General features: G+C 54.9%; 4 protein-coding genes across 4 annotated transcripts in view; 2 read left to right on the forward strand and 2 right to left on the reverse strand.

The window, feature by feature from the left end:
* Positions 1-20,759, reverse strand: part of LOC311429063 (uncharacterized protein) — a 70,586-nt gene extending 49,827 nt beyond the window's left edge. Inside the window, exon 1 of the mRNA XM_084540212.1 lies at positions 19,802-20,759. The gene's annotated coding sequence lies outside the window, so the exon portion shown is untranslated. The remainder of the gene's footprint in view (positions 1-19,801) is intronic.
* LOC311429070 (olfactory receptor 14A16-like) lies at positions 278-1,925 on the forward strand (the record flags this gene model as incomplete). Its single annotated transcript, XM_084540218.1, has 2 exons — positions 278-1,166; positions 1,897-1,925. The coding sequence occupies 2 exons, from the start codon at positions 278-280 to the stop codon at positions 1,923-1,925; spliced, it is 918 nt and encodes a 305-aa protein (XP_084396344.1).
* On the reverse strand, positions 7,949-8,979 carry LOC311429068 (olfactory receptor 14C36-like; the record flags this gene model as incomplete). The annotated part of the gene is made up of 1 exon (XM_084540216.1): positions 7,949-8,979. The coding sequence occupies one exon, from the start codon at positions 8,977-8,979 to the stop codon at positions 8,044-8,046; it is 936 nt and encodes a 311-aa protein (XP_084396342.1). The 3' UTR covers positions 7,949-8,043.
* LOC311429071 (uncharacterized protein) lies at positions 13,206-18,847 on the forward strand (the record flags this gene model as incomplete). Its single annotated transcript, XM_084540219.1, has 12 exons — positions 13,206-13,284; positions 13,791-13,852; positions 14,426-14,579; positions 14,658-14,914; positions 15,301-15,371; positions 15,748-15,836; positions 15,947-16,052; positions 16,877-17,000; positions 17,309-17,446; positions 17,761-17,897; positions 18,180-18,302; positions 18,612-18,847. The coding sequence occupies 12 exons, from the start codon at positions 13,206-13,208 to the stop codon at positions 18,727-18,729; spliced, it is 1,458 nt and encodes a 485-aa protein (XP_084396345.1). The 3' UTR covers positions 18,730-18,847.
* Positions 20,760-21,174: the final 415 nt, after the last annotated feature.

Here is a 21,174-nt window from a genome sequence, read left to right on the forward strand (position 1 = left end):
TCTAAGGGATAGAGCACTTCCATCTCTGAACACACAAGATTTCATTTGGAGTGCAGCAGAAACACCAAGGACTTCCAGAGGTCCCTGCTCCCAGCAGCAACCTCTGGTAGCACCAACCACAACTCTAGCAAGGCAGCTGCAGCAGAGGTTTTCCTGAAAGGACAGCATCACTTTTGAGGTTTAAAAAAGAAATAAAAGACATTTTGCTCACAGAATACAGCCTAACATTTTTCTGTATTTTCCTCCTCAGACTGGTCCCCGTGCCCAGAGGAATCAAATGCCCAACAGCAGCTCCATCACAGAGTTCGTCCTCCTGCCATTCGCAGACACACAGGAGTTGCAGCTCCTGCACTTCGCGCTCTTCCTGGGCATCTACCTGGCTGCCCTCCTGGGCAACGGCCTCATCCTCACCACCATAGCCTGTGACCACCGCCTCCGCACCCCCATGTACTTCTTCCTCCTCAACCTCGCCCTCCTCGACCTGGGCTGCATCTCCACCACTGTCCCCAAAGCCATGGCCAATTCCCTCTGGGACACCAGGGCCATTTCCTACTCAGGATGTGCTGCACAGGTCTTTCTGTTTCTTTTCTTGATATCAGCAGAGATTTTTCTTCTCACCATCATGTCCTATGACCGCTACGTTGCCATCTGCAAGCCCCTGCACTACGGGACCCTCTTGGGCAGCAGAGCTTGTGCCCAGATGGCAGCAGCTTCCTGGGGCAGCGGGGCTCTCTGTGCTCTGCTGCACACAGCCAATACATTTTCCCTGCCCCTCTGCGGAGGAAATGCTGTGGACCAGTTCTTCTGTGAAGTCCCCCAGATCCTCAAGCTCTCCTGCTCACAGTCCTACCTCAGGAATGTTTGGGTACTTATGATTGGTGTCCCTTTAGCATCCATGTGCTTTTTTTTCATTCTTTTTTCCTATGTGCAGGTCTTCAGGGCCGTGTTGAGGATGCCCTCTGAGCAGGGCCGGCACAAAGTCTTTTCCACGTGCCTCCCTCACCTGTTTGTGGTCTCCCTGTTTCTCAGCACAGGCATGTTTGCCTACCTGAAGCCTCCCTCCATCTCCTCCCCATCCTTGGACTTGGTCGTGGCAGTTCTGTACTCAGTGGTACCCCCAACAGTGAACCCCCTCATCTACAGCATGAGAAACAATGAGCTCAGGAGTGCTATTAGGAAACTGATTTCGTGGATTTTTTTTAAGATTCATAATTTTTTCCTCTTTCTCCACAAATGACTTCCTTTTTTTTTTCCCTTGCAGGCCTGATAATTTCATTCTCATTATGTTATAATAATCTTCAGTGTCATTTCCATTTATTACACTCCTAGAAAGGTATTTTATTCATCCTGCTTCTCCTGAGTATTAAACTGCTCTGTTTACTCTGCACATCCTTTGCCTCCCTGCACGCCAGCACTGTACATCAGCACTGACTCTCTCTTAGCATCTCCTTAATTAAACAGCATCTCTCCAATGCACTGCCTGAAGTCCTGCCTCTTCTTTCAAAGCTGGTACCAGCAATAGGTATGAGCAGTGTGGTGGTTTCTCACTGATGGGGAGCTAATATACCACTCTTTCACTCTGGCTTCTGAAAATAAGGGACAGAGAAAATAGAGTCAAAGAGGTCTCCAGTGTTGATTCAAGGAACAGGCAGATCACTCATCAATTGCTGTTACGGGCTTAACACACTTTGTAGAGAGATTACGATGATTTGTCGAGCATTGCTAACAGGCTGGATCCATGAGAAACTAAAAGCAAGGTAAAAACACCTTCCCCCTATCTACCTCTTCCACCTCCTCCTAATGAGCAGTGCAGGGAAACAGGGAATGGGGGCTGCAGTCAGGCCATGATGCTTTCTCATGATGCTCCTTCACGGTCACTCTCTGTCCCACCTTCAGCGTGGGGTCCTGCCCCTGCTCCTGTGTGAGCCCCTCTCTGCAGGCTGCAGCTCTGGCCTGGTGCCTGCTGCTGTGGGGGCTCTCCATGGGCCACAGCCCCACAGAATCATTAAGGTTGGAAAAGCAGGCGCTGATGTGCTGAAGGCAGAGCAAGGGGTGACAACAGCCAACCCCCTGATGGTATAAAAGCAGTCCCTAGGGAGCACCGCGACCCAGGACAGACTTTGGCAGTTAGTGCAGGCAGTTTGCGTGGGGCAGTTCAGGCAGGGCAGGGAGGAGCGTGGGGAGGATCCTCTCCTCCCTTTCCCACCTCCGTTTCTCTTCCTTTCCTCTCCTTGGGGATCTCTGCCTTTTAAACTTATAACTCACCACGGTGGGCACCCATCACAGTGTCTGGACCAGGGCAGCAACACAAAATGAGGGGACACGGCCTCTCTGGGATCATGTGGGCACCCAGGTGGATCCCCTGAGGGGTGAAGTGGCAGTCCAGACTGGAGACCGCAGGGAGCTCCAGAATCTGGAGGCCCCTGGGTCCTGAGGGAAGAGAGGGCTGTCATGGGTGCAGATGTGCCCTGCTCATGGAACTGCTTGAGCAGATGGCTGGGCTGCAGTGAGAAAGCAGCAGCCTGAGGAGCTCCTTGGAGTGTCTGAGGGAGACGGCTAGGAGGTGTCAACCTGCCCCTTCTGAAGCCCAGCAGCCCCCTCCGAAGTCCCTGCAAGGGGTAGTAGTTGATCCAGCTGCTCAGCTGCAGGACAGAGGGCTCAATCACCCACAAGAGGAAAGGGGCTGGACCCTCATCTCAGCTCGAAGCGGAAGGAGGCATCTGCCCCCAACACCCATGGTGCCACCAACTCCCACAGTGTCCTTGGGTGATAGATTTGAGGCTCTTGGGCAAGAGAAAGGAAAAGGATGATGGTCCGGACAATAGTTGTAACCCGGGCCCCAAGAAGCATGTCAAGGATGAGGGAAGTACCAAGCATAGGGAGCGGGGCTGGACGGGATGCTGCATCAAAACGAGTGCCACAAAAAAAAGGGTGGAGAGTCTTACTGATTGGAGACTCCTTGCTGGGGGGCACTGAGGCTCCTGTCTGCCGCCTGGATAACCTCTCCAGAGAGGTGTGTTGTCTGCCTGAAGCATGTGTCAGAGACGTTAGGAAGGCTCTGCCACAACTCATTAAACCAGAGGACTACTATTCTCTTATTGTTGTTCAGGCTGGGTGCCAGGAAGCTGCAACAAGAAAAATGAGTAACATTAAAAAGGACTTTGGGAAGGATGTTGAAGGGATCCGGCGTTCAGGCAGCGTTCTCATCTGTCTGCTCGATGGGTGACTGGGACCCAGAAAGAAGGAGAAGAACGGGACAGGTAAATGGCTAGCTGAGGGGGTGGTGTCCGGAGCAAGGCTTTAGGTATTTTGATTTTGGGCAGGCCTTTGAGAAGTCAGGTATGTGGGCTCCTGACAGACTTCAGCTCAGCAAGTGGGGTACAAGTATATTGGGGAGTGTTATATATGGAGTGGTAATTCGTGTTGAGAAAATGGTTGATGTTAATAAAGAAGGGCGAGATTTGGGAATGTGGCCATGGGGGTTGGAAAGCCCCGTGGTTGAGATAACATTAGACTCTTAACGACGAGGCCATCAGGAATATAAAAGAGTTTAGAGGGAACAAAGAAGGTTGATTCAGGAGACTCCAGGCAGTATCCGGTTTCTTGTTCTCCAGCCGTTAAGGCATGGAAGTTTCTGGGTGTTTGCTGTTGTTGCTACATTCAAAATTGTTTGACCAATGAAAAGTTGTGTTGAAAAGAAATGCTGTGGAGAGAAGGGTATAAGAGGGGAGCCTGCCCTCAAGATAAAAAAAAAAAAAAAAAAAAAAAAAAGCAGCATAATGAAGTTACTTCAATAAAGAAGCAGGAAAAAGAAGCAAAGAGGAACAGGCTGGCAGGATGGAGACCAGGATGGGAACAGGCACTTTGATTGCCTTACGAAGATAGGTTTGGCCAGACTCAGTGAACTGCTCAGAGAAGCTCGTACAGAAAGTCGCTGGAAACAGGCACACTGGAGCTGGAGAGAAGCTGGAGCTGAGAGAAGCAGATCTGTGCACACAACTGCCTCTCGCTGGTAAGCAGTTACACATTATGGGGAATCATACATCCTTAGGAACAAAGACTGTCCTGGTAGCCTTACAGCTTATTCTCGTTATTAATGATTGGACAGTTTATGAGCCTGAAATATGGGACCAAACTGAGGTCAAGGTGTGGGAGTCTGCAACTAAAAACGACAAGGTTGCAGTGGGATTGCTCGGCACGTGGCGAGCAATCTCTGAGGCCTTAAAGAGCCCTGTGGGGCCACAGTCAGAAACGTGTGGCTTGCCAGAGAGTGAGGGAGCTGCGGGCTCCTTTACTGATCTGACTGCTACGCCATGGGCCCCTCTGCTGCTACAGCCATCGAAGGCTTTTGCTGTTACACCCCTCGGGTGACCTGAACATGCCTTTTGACCCAGGCCTGTTGGCCTTGAAAAGGAGATGGATATGCTTTTCTTCGATCCGGGAAGAACAGGATACATAAGGCCTGAAGACCGAGTTGCTTGACGACTTAAAGCGAGACATATTGTTCAAAGGGAATGGAAAATGGAGACTTGTATGTAATCAAGAAAAGGAGTGAAAAATGGAGCCTGTTGAGTCGTGGAACTTGGAGGATTGTTTGTTACCTTTTCTGATTTTACATATGTATAGGCGAACTTGATTTTAGTAAGTTATGGAACTTAAAGGATTGTTTGTTACCTTTCCGGATTGTACGTATGTATTGTGTTTAGTATGTAAAGCAATGTTCTGTATATTTAGAATGTTTGATGTTTGTGTGTGCGTTTTGGTGGGGCGTGGACTCCCCGCACACCCAGCGCTGTTCACTTGCCTTTTATACCTTTTCGAAATATTTGTTTTAGAAATATTACAAAATTCAGATTGAGTTGAGACCTCATTTATAACAGGGAGCAAACTCTCTGGACTTATTACCAGGGCTTTAAACTAGGTTTGATGGGAAAAGGGTGGGGAGTTAGAAGTGACAGAGAAGGGCTGGGGGATGTTGTCACTGCTGTCACTGTTGAAGATAGTAGGGAAAAACCTCTGAGTTGTCCCATAGGATCGCCCCAGGGCTCCTCAGAAAAGGTAATGTTCCCGATACCCCATCCAGAATCTTCTTCTTGCATCCCTCTAGGGGTAACTGCACCTGCTACTTCCCTAAAATGCTGATGCATGAAGCATGGGAAATAAACAGGGTGAGCTTGAGATATGTGTATGGTCACAGGGCCATGATCTCATTACAATCAGTGAGATGTGGTGGGACAGCTTGCATGACTGGAACGCTGTCATGGAGGGCTACGTGCTTTTTAGGAAAGACGGGCTGGGGAAGTGAGGGGGAAGAGTTGCCCTTTATGTGAGGAAGCAATGAGAATGTACCCAGCTCCACCTGGAGGCAGGTGATGGACAAGTGGAGGGCTTGTGGGTGAGAATTAAGGGGTGGGCTGGTATGGGTGACACTGTTGTGGGGGTATACTACAGGTCACCAGATCAGGAGGAGGAGGTCGATGAGGCCTTCTACAAGCAGCTGGAAGTAGCCTCACGCTCCCAGGTGCTGGTTCTCATGGGGGACTTCAATTATCCAGACATCTGTTGGGTAAGCAACTCGGCCAGGCACGCGCAGTCCAAATGGTTCCTACAATGTGTTGAGGACAATTTTCTGATGCGGGTGGTGGAGGAGCCAACAAGGCAGGGGGTGCTCCTGGACCTTGTCCTTACCAACAGGGATGGGCTTGTTAGGGATGTGGAGGTTGGGGGCAGCTTGGGATGCAGCGGCCCAAGATGGAACTTGGTGGAAGAAGTAAGGCCAAAAGCAGGATTGCTACCCTGGACTCTCGAAGAGCCAACTTTGACCTCTTCCGGGACCTACTTGGGGGTATCTCATGGGCTCGATTGCTAGAAGGCAAGGGTGCTTGTAAGAGCTGGGCAACATTTAAACAGCACTTCTTGCAAGCTCAGGATCAGTGCCTCCCTAAGAGTAGGAAATCAGGGAAGGGGGGCAGGAGACCTGCGTGGATGACCAAGGAGCTCATCGATAAGATCAAAAAGAAGAGGAAGGTCTAAGAAACATGGAAAAAGGGCCTGTCCTCTGGGGAGGAGTATAAGAGTGTTGTCAGGGCCTGCAGGGATGCGATGAGGAAGGCTAAAGCCCACCTGGAGGTGCAGCTTGCAAAAGAGATAAAGGATAATAAGAAGGTGTTTTTTTTTTTAAGTACGTAAAAGGAAGACTAGAGATAACGTGGGTCCCCTGCTGAACGAGGGGATGTGCAGGTAATGGGAGATGCCAGGAAGGCGGAGATACTGAATGCTTTCTTTGCTTCAGTCTTTGCTTCAAGGACTCTCCCCCGAGACTCCTCAACCCTGGAGGGAGGAGAAAGGGTCTGGGAAATGGAGGGCTCTCCCCTGGTTGATGAGAGAGTGGTTCGGGAGCGTCTGAGTGGGCTCAGTGCACACAAATCAATGGGTCCCGATGGGATGCATCCATGTGTGCTAAGGGAGTTGGCAGAGGTGATCGCTGAACCGCTCTCTATCATCTTTGAAAGGTCCTGCAGAACAGGAGAGGTGCCTGAAGACTGGAGGATAGCCAATGTCACTCCAGTCTTCAAGAAGGACAAGAAAGAGGATCCGGGAAACTACAGGCCAGTCAGTCTCACCTCTGTCCCTGGAAAGGTGTTGGTACAGCTTGTTCTGGATGCCATCTCCAATTGGTGATGCAGATGCAGATGGTGATTGGTGGTGCAGAGTCTGGCTGGAGGCCTGTGGCTAGCGGTCTTCCCCAGGGGTCGGTGCTGGGTCCAACATCTTCACTGATGACCTTGATGAGGGAATAGTGTCTGCCCTCAGCAAGTACGGAAACCAACCCAGCGGTGCTGGGAGCTGGGGAGAGGGGAGAGGTGGAGGAAGGTCCCAGTGACGAGGCTGGGAGGTGGGTTGTGATGCCATTCCTACTGCAGTGACCTGACTGCCTGGTGGCAGGCAGGCAGACACGGCGATGTCATCGAGTGCATCACAAACCCCACGGGACACGGGGGGCAGCTCTGACAGGGGACAGCTCTGTCGAGCCACCATGGCTGGGCTGCTGCTGCTGAGGTCACCTCCTCACAACACTGCGATGGGCCAGGAGCAGGCAGGCCTCAGGAGGCCATCAGGAGCAGCAGCTGTGGAAGCTGCAGGCAGATGCCTGGGCCCCTGGGGAGGGCTGCCCTGCAGTGATGCCAGCTGGACATGGGGTGGGAGCCTGTGGGATGAGAAAGTGCTGGGTGTGACAGAGCACAGTGGGAGAGGGGAGAGAGTACAGGCAGGGCTGTGAGGGACAGCAGCATCTCATATGCCCTTGGTGGGCACAGATAGGACCAATGGCCAAACAGCCATTCCAGCCTTTCCCAGCTTCCCCCCAATTCTCCCAACTCCCTGCTCTCTGCCCACCTCCCTGCCCTCATCCCAGCCCAGCCCAGCAGCCCAGGCTGGGGTGACCCCAAGACCCACAGCAGGTTGCTGCAGGGCTCTGGGCACTGCCACCACAGCTCCAGCCCCTCTGAAGGGCACAGCAGCTCCTGGGGGCACAGAGGGCTCTGCCTCACAGAGGGGAACATCCAAAGCAGACGCATACAGAGGTCAGTGTCCCCTGTTGCGTCCCCTGCTCTCCTCAACAGCAGATCCCCAAGAGGCCTGCAGACCCTCCGTGCCATCCCTGGGGGTCCTCAGGAATTCCCTGCTGCCCCAGGGCCAGGGCAGCCTGCCCCGAGCTGCAGCAGCCAGAAAGGGGTTTGCTTCCGGATCAGCTGAGAGTGGGTCTCAGGCAAAAAAGTTGCTGTAGGTTCATTTATTTCATTTAAATACACAGACAGTCTGGCTCCTCATTTATGCAGAGCCTCAGGGTCACAAAAGATATGTTGGTACAAGGGGATGAAGAACAGCATTTCTTTGTGGAAAATAATATCACAAGGGAAACATGAAAAACAGGATAAAATCCCTCCAGAAGTTAAGCTTGTCCTATCATTACATAAACTGTAATTCATCTGAGGAAGAAGAAAAGAAGCAGTTTATAGCTGCAGAAAGGTCCAGCCAGTTTCCTCAGCACATCCTTAAATGTCTCCATGAAATCACTTTCCTAATGGCATTCTTCAGCTCCTGGTTCCTCATGCTGTAGATGAGGGGGTTCACTGCTGGAGGAACCACCGAGTACAGAACTGCCATCACCAGGTTCAGGGAAGGTGAGGAGATGGAGGGGGACTTCAGGTAGGCAAACACGGCAGTGCTGAGAAACAGGGAGACCACAAACAGGTGAGGGAGGCACGTGGAAAAGGCTTTGTGCCGGCCCTGCTCAGAGGGCATCCTCAACACGGCCCTGAAGATCTGCACGTAGGAGAAAAGAATGAAAACAAAACACCCCAGAAAGAGAAAAACACTAAATGTGAGAAGCTCAATTTCCCTGAGGTAAGAGTCTGAGCAGGAAAGCCTGATCATTGAGGGGATTTCACAGAAGAACTGGTCCATGACATTGCCTTGGCAGAGGGGCAGGGAAAATGTATTGGCAGTGTGCAGCAGAGCATAGACAGCCCCACTGCCCCAGGCAGCTGCTGCCATCTGGGCACAAGCTCTGCTGCCCAGGAGGCTCCCGTAGTGCAGGGGCTTGCAGATGGCAACGTAGCCGTCGTAGGCCATGATGGTGAGAAAATAATACTCTGCTGACATCAAAAAGAAGAAGAAGAAGACCTGTGCAGCACATCCTGTGTAGGAGATGGCCCTGGTGTCCCAGAGGGAATTGGCCATGGCTTTGGGGACAGTGGTGGAGATGCAGCCCAGGTCGAGGAGGGCGAGGTTGAGGAGGAAGAAGTACATGGGGGTGTGGAGGCGGTGGTCGCAGGCTATGGTGGTGAGGATGAGGCCGTTGCCCAGGAGGGCAGCCAGGTAGATGCCCAGGAAGAGCGCGAAGTGCAGGAGCTGCAACTCCTGTGTGTCCGCAAATGGCAGGAGGACGAACTCTGTGATGGAGCTGCTGTTGGGCATTTGATCCTCCTGGGCACGGGGACCAGTCTGAGGAGGAAAATACAGAAAAATGTTAGGCTGTATTCTGTGAGCAAAATGTCTTTTATTTCTTTTTTAAACCTCAAAAGTGATGCTGTCCTTTCAGGAAAACCTCTGCTGCAGCTGCCTTGCTAGAGTTGTGGTTGGTGCTACCAGAGGTTGCTGCTGGGAGCAGGGACCTCTGGAAGTCCTTGGTGTTTCTGCTGCACTCCAAATGAAATCTTGTGTGTTCAGAGATGGAAGCGCTCTGTCCCTTAGAGCAGAGTGAGGGCAGCCATCCTGTCCCTCAGTCCTGGTCACAGCTGCCCCCGGCTCGCACCGCTTTGGTTTAGAAGATATCATGCTCAGGTGTTCCCCTGAGAAGAATTGGGACAGAACAGAGGAATCCAGTTTTGAAATGCAAAACTCCAATCTCCTCACCTCTTGAGGACAATCTCAGTTCTCCACACCTAGCAAGGGTTACAGAGGATCACTGCAGCTACCACATATTGATATCCAGCAGCATTAACACGCCCTTAGCCTGTAGGTGTGTTCTCCATGCATAGCACAGAGCTGCTATGGCAGAGCTGTGCCCTGGAGGGGGGCAGCGTGCAGCCCAGTAGAACCCTTGCAGGAAAAGTTTTGAATGCTCTAAAAATGGGGAGACCTGAAGACAGAGTGATCTCATTCACAGCCCCACACACAGCATTTCCACAACCCTACTTGTCATGAGGGGACATGGAGGCTTTTCCTCCTTTAATGTATCTGCATTATGTAACATGCAGCATCCGTACCTTAGCTTCATCTGAGTTATCCCCTATACCACTGACTCCAAAGGCATGTCATGAACAAATTCCCATGCAAATATCTCTAGTGGTCTATGCTGGGGAAGGGGAAGAGACCAAGGGTTGTACTGTGGAAGGCATCAGCAGTGCAGGGATGGCACGGAGGTGCCCAAATCGCTCTGCCACTGACTTTCTGGGAGCAGCTCCCTCTCACTCCCTGCCCATGGCTCTGCTGCCTGCAGCTGGCCCTGCCTGCAGCTGGGTCTCTGTCCCCACGCCTCCTGCCTGCAGCTCACAGCCCCCATCCCACCCCATCAGAGCTGGGTGCTCAGCTCTGCCCTGCAGACACCTCCTGGCAGCAGGGCTCTGTCCGGGGGCAGCTCGCTGGGGGCACGTCCTAGAGCCCAGGGCACACCGACCCTGATGAGACTGCCCATGTGGTGGTGGAGCTTTCTATGAGCTGAGGGGCAGGAAAGGGACTGAATGGTGGTCCTTGTAACCTTCCTTATTCTGTCGAGTAAGTCTCAGTCTCTTCTTGGAAATAACAGCTTCTATTTCTATTCCCAGTGAGCTAAAAGAAGAGAAAACTGAAAGCAGAGGCTAAGGAAATATGAGAGTTCCCTTTGAAATTCGCCCTGGGCAGCTCCCCGGGCAGGCTGAGTGCTGAGCCTGGCAGGCGGCAGAGGCCCTGCCCCGCCACACAGCCCCTGGGGCACAGCAGGGACCCTGCTCTGCACCACAGCCCTGGACACCCCTGCCTGCACCCCCGGCTTCTCCTGCCTCCACGAACTGTGGCTGCATTGCCCTCCAGCCACAGACTTACCGGGTGCAGGGCTGCAAAGTCTTCTCCCGCAGGGAGCTCCGTGCATCCTGCCACTGCTGCCTGCCTTTAAGCACTGTGTCTCTGCAGGCAGTGTCCCCAGCCCTGCTGCGCTGTGCAGAGGAGCTGCTCCTGGGCAGAGCTGTCTCTCTGCAGCGCTGCCCGCTTGCCAGGAGCTCCCCTTGGGCCCAGGAGCCCGGCCCAGCTCAGCAGCAGAGGCCCAGCCCAAGGCCTCCCTTGCTCTGCCCCCCACCAGGCTCCCTGCACATGGCCCTGGGGCTGCAGGGGAACCTGCTGGCAAACAGCCTGAAGGGATCCCTGGGGCTCCAGCCCTCACCTGGGCAGACACACTTCTTGACAGCAGGATCATTTCTCCTAGCCCAAAAAACAATTATCTGTACCAATCACCTCTTCTCACATCAGCTGATGGTGGGACACCCAGATAAGGTCATAGAAGTAGCTCCTTTAACCCCCTGCTTAAGGAAAGGATTCAGCAGAGTCAGTTAAAACATCTCATGCTGGGTTTTTGTCCTGGGGCTGGAATGGGACTCAGATCCCTCCCATGCCTGCCACAAACCCACGGGACCTGGGATTCCTCTGCACTCAGTTTAGGTGTGAATAACATGGGCAGCTGCAGGTGAGCGCCTTGTCTCATCTCCAGGATCATTAATGGAAATGGAGGAAATCAAGGGAAATCAGCAGCCCCTTCTCCTGCCTGGAGATCAGCCCCAGCTCCAGCACGGGCCCTCAGGGCTGCACCAACACCACAAAGGCCCTCTGCTGTCAGGGCAGCACAGCCCAGGCCTGTTTCCTTCTGGCCTCAGGAACACCAGGGCATACTGTGCTTCAGACCCCTCATTTCATCTTCGTATGGCCATCTGCCATCCACGGCAGCATATCTGCTGTGAAGGAAAGCCTCTTCATGCCCAGGCTCTTGGCACAAGGTCTGGGACAAGCCTGAGTTTGGCCCTTGTGCCACAGCTGAGGTGCTGCAGCCCAGATGTGCCCCAATGCCCTCAGCCTGGGGCACAGGCAGGAGGAGCTGGATCCCCGCCTGCTGTCACAGGGCTGGGACATTGATGGCAGAGCTGCTGAGGTGTGGGGGGAAAAGGTCCCTCAGCTTGGGGTGCTGTGCTGGATGGGGGCAGATTGTCCAGAAGAGACAGGCAGGGGTGATCAACAGGGGGTTGCCCTCCATGTGAAGGATCTGTCTGGATGCTTGGAGCTCCTCTATGGGATGGGCAGCAGAGTGGGGGAGCCCTTGTGGGTGAGGGTCAGAGCAGAGCCAGTCAGGGTGACCTTGTGGTCGGAGGTAGATGCCTGCAGTCCCTTTGCAGCCCCTCTGTGCCATCCCTGGGGGTCTTCAGGCAGCTCCTCCTGCCGCAGGGCCAGGGCAGCCAGGCCCGAGCTGCTGCAGCCAGAAAGGTTTGCTGGTCCCATTACTTCCTCATCAGCTGAGACTGGGTCTCAGACAAAGAAAAGCAGCTGTAGCTGCTTAAATATGCTGAGAGCCTGGGGACGGCTTCTGCCAAGAGGCAAAACCCCTCTCATTTATACGCAGCAACATGGTGGAGGCTCCTCGCTCAGTCACAGAAAGGCGTGACATGACATATGATGGAGAAATAATCCACTAAACACACAAAAATCCACTGCTGAGGGGCAGGCACCTGGAGAGTATTGGCAGATTGACTTTAGCGAACGGCCTAGAAAAGGGGGGCTGAAGTATTTGTTAGTCCTCGTGGATTTGTCTGCAGGCTGGCCTGAGGCCTTTCAGTGTTGTACCAGGGAGGCGAGAGAAGTAGTACAAGCTGTGGTAAAAGAAAGAATTCCGAGATTTGGGGCACCTTTAAGAACGCCATCGGACAGAGGTCCACAATTGATAGCCAAGGCAGTTACTGAAAGAAGCAGACTATTAGGGATTGGTTGGGATCCGCATAGCCCTTACAGACAGACCCCAGTCTAGTGGCAGAGTGGACAGAATGAATCATACTCTCAAGACTCAGGCAAAGCGTGTCAAGAAACTTCAGTGCTCTGAAGACAGGTTTTACCCTGTCTTTTGCAAAAGGCCCAGCCCTAGGACAAGCCTCAAACCCCACCTTCCTGGAAAAGCAGAGGCGTGTTGGGGCAGGAACACAGCAGGGACTTCTCCAGCACTCCACTTCCTTTATTCCGTGGCCTTTGTCAGCATTTGGAGATGCTCCTGGTGGATGGGCCAGGAACCGCTAGGAATGAACTGGGCAGAAGGGAGGTGACTGTTTCTCAGGACAGGAAGGGAAATCTCTCGTCTGTCTCGTGAGCTGTGCCATCTCCATGCTGCTGACGTCATAAGGCTTATTAGGACACGTGATGATGTCACAAAAGGATGGACTGCATCACCAGCATATAAGCACTGGAGCAGCGGCAGTGCTGGCACTTCCCTGCAAGGCCTGGTCCGTGCTGGGCACTGCTTGGGTGCTCCCCACCGCTGTCCTTCTGTGGCCAGGAGTGTGGTTAGCAGGCAGCAAGCTTGCACTGGGCGACCCTCGCTGACGGGCGGAGGAGCAGGCGCACCTTGCAGAGGAGCTGTGGTTGAAGAGCCAGGGCGGGCATCCCTTGTCCTGAGCTGAGGGCCAGCAGCAAGCGAGATGGAGGGCTGCTGGAGGGTGACCATCGCCCCTGATTTGGTTTCCCAGTTCCCAGTGCTCCTACGCCTCTCCCCCAAAGGTAAGGGTGTCAGGAGTCCCTTCCCACAGGGTGGCCCAGGGGCTGTCAGCTGTCCAAAGCTGCAGGTGCTGGGCTGGGGGGTGGTGGTGGTGCTGGACAGAGCTGGTGGCTGCTGCGAGAGCCCTGCCTGAGGGTCCAGCTGGGCTCAGGGGACAATGGGGCAGCCAGGACCCCTGGGTCCTGACAATGGGTCCTGTTCTGAGCCCCAGGGCTCCTCTGGGCATGGCTCAGCCTCCTTGTGATGGGGACAATCCAGGGCCAGGTTTCCCTGGGAGCTGCTGCCTCTTTGGGATCTGGCTCTGGGAGGAAAGACCTCTGGTGTCCCAGAGACTGGTGTGGCCTGCAGCTCCCACAGGCCTCTCAGGAATGTCCCAGGAATGCCCGCATGGTGTTTTTCTGGGGGGGCTCGCATATGCCTGCATGTGTCCTCGCCTGGGTGCGGTGCTTGCCAAGAGGTGGTGAGCTGTCTGGCCTGGAGCCTGACCTGTCTTTTCCTTGCTTTCCAGAGACTGAGGCTGTCTGGGATGCTGTATCTGCACAAATTCTGGAAGCGCTGGAGCAGGATAAGGTGGGCTGGTGTCCTGGGCCCTGCAGAGCAATTCCTACCCTACACTGAGACTGCCCAGGGTGCCCGGAGCAGCTTGCTGGCCAGCTGGGAGAGAAACCAAGGCCAGATCTGCTCTGCTTCTCGGGGGTTTGGCACACCCTAGGGCTTCACTCTTCCCTGCGGCCTGAGTGGAGAGGGCGAGCAGAGAGATGGGGGACTATCCTGGGTCTGTGCCTAGGATAATCAGTCCCAGGCCTAAGCCGTGTGTTTAGGCCTAGGCCTAAGGGAATCAGTCCCAGGCCTAAGCCGTGTGTTTAGGCCTAGGCCTAAGGGAATCAGTCCCAGGCCTAAGCTGTGTGCTGGAAACCTCTGGGCTGTTCCCTAGCCAAGGGATGGTGGCAAATCCTGGGAGGGGTTGATGAAAGAAATGGAGGATGCGGCTCTTCTCCAAAGCTTTCCAAAGTGCCCCACCTTGCCCCATTGTCCCTCAGGAGCGGGCAGGGCACAGAGCAGTGTCCCCCTGCTCTGACAGTCATCCCTTTTCCCGTCTCTCAAGAACTCCCTCGTCAGCCTTTCTGTCTTGTCTGTGCGCAGGCTATTCAGGTTGCGCAACTAGGGACCTTTGCGGTTCTCCAAGAGGAATTCCATGTGAAGCAAAAGCAGTTCTTGATTCGCAAACCGTTCTTCCAGCTGGACATTGATGAGGCGTGGGTGGAGGACATGTACTGTCCCCCTGAGATCCTCCCTGGTGAGAAGGCAGCAGCCCCCCTCTTCCTGCCCCATGTCCGGAAGGATTTGTTGCTGAGGATGTTGCTTCTCCTTGCAGATGACATCAAGGTGAAGCAGCTGAACTACCTGCAGCTAGCAGAAGCCACCTCCTTACCACTGTACATGGTGCAGGAGTGTGTGAAGGAGACCATCGTCTTGTACTGTTGCCTCCTGAGGAACAAGGAGCACGTCCCCTTTGCCTTCAGGGACATCGGTGTTTTGACGTGCGAAGATGATTTCCTGTGCATGAAGTTTTATCCGGACTGTGTTAAACGTCTGGAGAGCGCTGCGGACCTCTTTGCAGTGCTCCACAGTGTAAGTTGGTGATGTTTTGAGGGCTACTTCAATTTCTTTGGGAATCCTGTGGAAGGGTGATCAATCCGACCGCTGTTGGCCAGCCTGGACACGGCAGGCCAGTCAGGTGCCTTTCCCCACGCCTGCCCCTTTAGCTGCTTTCTCCATGAGCTCTTCTGAGCGTCTGGATGCTGGCCCCTGCAAAAGGCCTGGCAGCGTTACTGTACAGCCTCGATATTCTGCCATGCTCCTCCAGAGCAGAACAAAGGTTGATGGAAGAGGCTTTGGAGGAGGGTTTTGGAGAGAAGGCTTTCTTTTGGCTTGGGAGACAGGTTTGCTTCCTGTCAATGAGGGCCCTGAGAAAACTGCCTCAGAACCCCAACCAGCAGGTCTGTGTCTCTTTGCAGAGAATATGGCGGACACACCCGACTGCCTCGACTGGAGAGACCACCGCTCGTGAGATCCAGATGTTCCCAAGGTGAGTGCATTTCCTCCGCAGCCCTTGGCTTCCCACCTCCTCCTTTGGAAGGTGCGCGGTCGGGTCTCCACGCTCAGCATCCAGTCGGGGCTAAATCCTGGAGAGACTGGGTCCTGGTTAACTGAGGCTGACTTTCGGCTACGAGTGTCTTCACCTGGAGAGGAGGGGCATTGCGGTTGTGCTTCTTGTGCCCGTGCTGCTGGGAATTTAGGCTACCTTTTCTGGTGTTGCGGGAAGCTTGACAACAAACCCCATGCGTGAACGTGATGGAAAAGGGATGCCATGCCCTGTGCAACACCAGGAGGATTACTGCCAGCAAGCTGCAACGGGTAGGAGGCCAGCCTTCTTCAAGCCCGTGTCCTCTTTTGTTTGCCAGGTTTCATCTGACTGTGAGGACAAGGCCAGAGGCCAAAGTGCCGTCCACCTCGCAGCAGGAAGCTGCAGGAGAGTACAGGATGAGAAGAGGTAAGGGTCCGTGCTGTCTGGGGGTGGTCCCTGCCCCACGCTGGCTGACTGCAACCAGCTTAAAAGGCAGTGCCCATGCGGCTGCTCTGAAGAGCTTCCTCCTTTCCTAGTTTCATTGTTCCGTACTGGCAAGCTGCGGAAGCTTTCCCTCCCCACGGTGAGAAGCTGGGAGCCAGACACGAGGCAGCAAGATCTGGAGAAGAAGCCTTCCACCAGGTGAGACCCTTGGGGGAAAGGAGGAAGGAGCCACTTGCAGCCACACAGGAGAGATGTCCCCTTTGGACCCACCAGAAAGGCTCCTGACACCCGTCCCGGAGGCAGCCGCTCTCTCCACGGATGGCAAGCGTGCAGCACGTTTGCCTGAGACTGGCACGCCAGCTTCATTTTCCAGCAGGGCCCTGATCCTTGGGGGAGCTGGATGCAGAGCCTTGTTGCAGAAGCTCTTGTCCCTTCAGGAGACCCCCACATTGCAACGGAGTCCATCTTTTTGTCTGTGGGAGCAAACGTCCCCTGCAGTTTCTTCCAGCTCCCCCGCAGCTTCTTCCAGCCTAAGGAGCTGTGATAGCAGGTGGAAACGTTTCTTTCAGGCATTTTTTCCCAAAAATATGCCAGACTTCATGGCAGACACAAGAGAGTGCCGAGGGAGGGAGGTGGCATGCCTTCCCCTCTTCCCTGATGGCGTTCTCCGATGTTGCTGGCTCCCCAGCTAATAATAATATAGATAAGATAATCTGCTTTCCACCCATAAGCCCGGGTGGGCCGTACTGGTGTCTCTAGGATCCTGTCCTTGCACAAGACACTGCTCCTCTCCTCCTGCCACCACAAAGGGCCTGGATACGGGCATCCCGAGCCTTCCTGAAGGCAGCTGGTGCCACAGCTTGGCGGTTGGCTCTCTCCGTCTCTGCTGAAGCGAACACGGCCAGTCCCACACCCATTCGCTGCGGAACTGCCGTCTGCTGCAGAGGCTGACGCAGCTTGCGAGCGCGGACTGGAGACCGAATTCCCCCGGGCTCACGCAGCCTCCCGGTGTCTGTTTGCAGTGTGCTCCCCCCGTGTCCAGGCAGCTCCCCCAGGACGAAGACAGACGGGCAGGAACCAGCTCCTCGAGCCGAGTCCACCAGCACTGCGCTCCCTGCTCCCGAAGCCTCTCGCAGATTGGCGCAGGTACCTGCTCTGCCTTGCTGCAATGACCACGCGGTTTGGCACTGTACTAAAGCCTCTTTGTGTGGAGCGATCCCAAGCCAGACCCTTGGGCTGCGTTCATTTTCACGCTTGTTACCTCCTTCTCCTCTTCCTCGGGAGACACTTTCCCTGCCTCTTGCTGCCTCCCGTGTTGCCATGAGCCGCTTCATTTGGACCAGGGGGATGGAAAAGGAATGAGGGCTTTCTGGGTCTGTGATGGCAGAGGTCTTCGGTCCAACAGCTGAGACCAATCCTGTCTGCTGTTGTGTTTTCTGTTTGTTTTCCTCCAGGAGGCCTGGAACCTGTCCTCGCAGTGGGACCAAAAAAAGAGCTCTTGGCCCTTGTACCGAGAGCGAATACAGCAAGCCCGGGCAGAAATGGCTGCTTGGGAAGCCTGGTCTCGGGGGGAGGACCAAGAGATACCCCAGGTACTGGCAGTGACCAACACCGCTGAGAACAGCAGCGCTCCTCCCCGCCAGGGCTCCGAGGGGGGCAGGTCCCAGGGTGGTGGGAGCAGGACGGGCACCAGGGCGCAGGGCAGGGCTTTGCCCGCTCCTCCCTGTGCGGGCAAGAGAGGCTGTCAGCAGAAAGCGAGGGGTCAAAGCAGCAGCCAGACGTGGGCCGGCAGTGCCGAGTCGCCTGCTTCCCAGCTCCTGCTGCAGGGTCCTTTCCGGGGGTCCTCTGGGAAACAGCACCCGTGTGTCCAGTCCTGTCTGATGAGAGCCTCTTCTCCTTGCACCAGGTCACCACTCAACACGATTGGGTTCCCCATCCCCCAGCCCAGCCCAAGAGCAAGGAGGTCAGGAGGAGGTGGAGGAAGGCTCCGACCCCTACCCCAGAAGAGGAGTGGAGAGCACCAGCCCAGCTGGACAGGCTCGAGTAAGTGTGTGCCGGCTGCGTTCACGTGCTGGGGCACTCGAGTAGCTGCTGAGCGATGTCAGGAGATGTCCAGCAGCCCGGTCCCTGGGTCCTGGGGTTGCCTGTGACACCCTTGGCTTTCTCCTAAAGCGGGCAGGACCTTGGTTACCGCCAAGGCCTAAAACTCATCACAGGGCGAAAGGGTGGGTGCACGTGGCAGGGTGGGTGCAGGGTTTGGAAGAGGGGAGAGGCAGAAGGGGCGTCTGGCAGAGGCTGAGGGATCCCTTCCTCCTGCTGTTGCAGCCACCTTTCCCCACGAGCACTGCAAGTTTTGAAAAGGCTGGAGCCGCATCGCCGTCGACAAAAGATGTTCGAAACTGTTGCGGAGGAAAAGCGGCTGCGGCAAGAGCAGCTGTGGCTCCCCTGGTAAGTATCTCCAGACAGGGACGGTGCTTCCCGCTGCTGCAAGGCCCGTCCTTCCCTGGGGGCAGCACTGGGACAGAGAGGCCGTTCCGGGGCCCTCCGCTCCCCCTGCCTCAGCCCCAGGCTGATGAGCTGCACCCCTGGGGACCTTGTCATGAGCTTGGGCACGAGGCATCCGTCGCACCTGACGGCAACCTTGAAGCTGCAGGGGAAGCAGACCCCTACGTGCACGGCCCGAGCTAAGCCTGCAGGATTTCTCTGCCTTCAGCCTGTACACAACCTGATCATCCTCTTTTCCTTTTGACTCCCTAGCGCTAGATGCTGGTACCGCAACGGAGGGGAAGGTGCTGGGAATGCTGACGGCAGCAGCGGAGCTCAGAGCAAAGGGGCTGGGAAGCTCTCCCGCTTTCCACCCCTGAATGGAAAATAAAGAGCACAGCCAGACTGCTTGTGTCGCTTCACTTGAATGCAGCGCCTTGTCTGCGCTAGTCTGTGTGACTTTTTGCCATTCAGGGGATGAAAAGAAATGCTCACCAAAGCACAGACAGGACCTCCTGTGTGATCAGGCTTGTTATAAGTTGCCCCCTTAATTAATTTTCAGAGAGCATTGCATTAATAATAGAAAGGAATTTCTTGAGTAAGCAACAGCAAGCAAAACAGCGCTGGGCGGCCGGGGAGTCTCGGCTCCGCCAATGGCGCGCACCTCACCCCCGCCAGGGTCCCTTTTTATATCTTGGTAATTCCGGGATTATGCAGCACATCCTGGTATATTCTGCGACTGCGTGCACTGTTGCTAGGGGGGTCGTCTCTGTCCCTCTGGTGGTCGTGAAGATGAAGGCCGTAGTCTTCCTCAGCGTTGTGGTTCAACTTCTGTTTTTATTTGGTCATGTTGGCCCAGCGTGAGATAGGAAGGCAGGATGTTGATACACTAGTTTAGCAACTTATCAGGAGATGGTTCTGTGAACTTTGCAGCAGGGTCTTTGAACAAAAGAGGCAACTGAGATGCAGAAGGAGAGAAGGGGAGGGGGTTCTCTTTTTTGTTACATTAAGCAAAAGAATTTTCATAGTGTCTAGCCAAGCATTATACAGCTCCTTACTTCAGCAGGGAGCTTTCGCAACTCCCGCTCCTCAAACGGAACTCCTTGTTTTTATAATACAAAAGACAATGAACAAACATTTATTGTGTATTACACCTCTGGGGGTCACCCGTACAGAAGGCTCGTAGTCTTCCTCCCAGGCTTTGTCCTTCGGTCGTTCTTCAGCTTCCCCCCTCTCCTGATTTAGGAGGCTCTGGGCCGAATGTCAGAAAGTTGTGTCTCGTGCAGTAGTCAGCAGTTATCTCAAAAAAGCCTCCCCCCATTCTCGTATCTCCCAGACCCGAGTCTCAAGGTTTACCCTTCAAACCCTCTCTCAACACCATTCTTTTGCAAGATCAGCACTCTGTTTCTCTCGGACTTGTGCTTATCCAAGGGTATGTAAGACAGAAGGCCACATTTCATCACGAGGCCCTAGCAGTGTTGCATGTTGGCACGAAGCAGATGAACTTTTCTCCCAAGAAGGGATGAGGCACAAAGCCTTCGTCCTGTCAGCCCCATCTCACAGTCACAGCCAGGCACAAGCGCTCGCCCTCCTCCCTCCCGCTCCTCCCTCAGGGCTCGCCTCTCCCCAGGCTGGGCTCCGATTGGCTGCCAGAGCCGCCAGTCAAAGGGAGCCCCGCCCTGTTCCGGCTGGCTGGGGCTCGCTGCCATGGCAACCGTGCGACCGCCTGAGCAGGCGGGGTGGGCGCCGCCATCTTAGGGGTGCTGGGCAGGCCGGGGCTGAGGGGGGGACCTGGCCGGTGTGCCCGGGGCCCCCCTGCCTGGCCCCGGTGTTGCGTTGCTCGCTCCCTGTGCCTCAGCACCTCGTCTTCCCTTTCCTTTGTGGTGTCCAGTGCACGAGAAGCCCGGCAGGGGCAGAAAGGCGGCCATTTCATTGCAGAAGCAATAGGGCTGGGTGCTCCTGCCATGCTCCTCGTGGCTTGACAGAGCGGCACACTGCCACAGGCACGGGGACAGCCTGGCAGCCTTGTGCCTGGCTGTGACTGTGAGATGGGGCTGACAGGACGAAGGCTTTGTGCCTCATCCCTTCTTGGGAAAAAAGCTCATCTGCTTCGTGCCAACATGCAACCCTGCTAGCACGGGCACAAGCCAGCAAGGCCCTGCGGCCTGAGTGGAGAGGGCGAGCAGAGAGATGGGGGACTATCCTGGGTCCGTGCCTAGGATAATCAGTGCCAGGCCTAAACCGTGTGCTTAGGCCTAGGCTCAGGGAATCAGTCCCAGGCCTAAGCTGTGTGCTTAGGCCTAGGCCTAGGGAATCAGTCCCAGGCCTAAGCTGTGTGCTGGAAACCTCTGGGCTGTTCCCTAGCCAAGGGATGGTGGCAAATCCTGGGAGGGGGGTGACGAAAGAAACGGAGGATGCGGCTCTTCTCCAAAGCTTTCCAAAGTGCCCCACCTTGACCCATGTCCCTCAGGAGCGGGCAGGGCACAGAGCAGTGTCCCCCTGCTCTGACAGTCATCCCTTTTCCCGTCTCTCAAGAACTCCCTCGTCAGCCTTTCTGTCTTCTCTGTGTGCAGGCTCTTCAGGTTGCGGGACTCGGGACCTTTGCGGTTCTCCAAGAGCAATTCCACGTCAAGCAAAAGCGCACTTTGGAGACAGGAGACTTTGGGGCTGGAGCTCCCTGGCACCTGACGGAATGTGAAAGTCCTAGTCTGTGTGACTTTTTGCCATTCAGGGGATGAAAAGAAATGCTCACCAAAGCACAGACAGGACCTCCTGTGTGATCAGGCTCAAGGGAGACCTTATCGCCCCACTGCCCCACAGATGGTCCCACAGCCGT

Source organism: Aythya ferina, assembly GCF_964211825.1.
Source record: "Aythya ferina genome assembly, contig: HAP1_SCAFFOLD_279, whole genome shotgun sequence".
In the NCBI taxonomy this organism is placed as follows: Eukaryota; Metazoa; Chordata; class Aves; order Anseriformes; family Anatidae; genus Aythya; species Aythya ferina.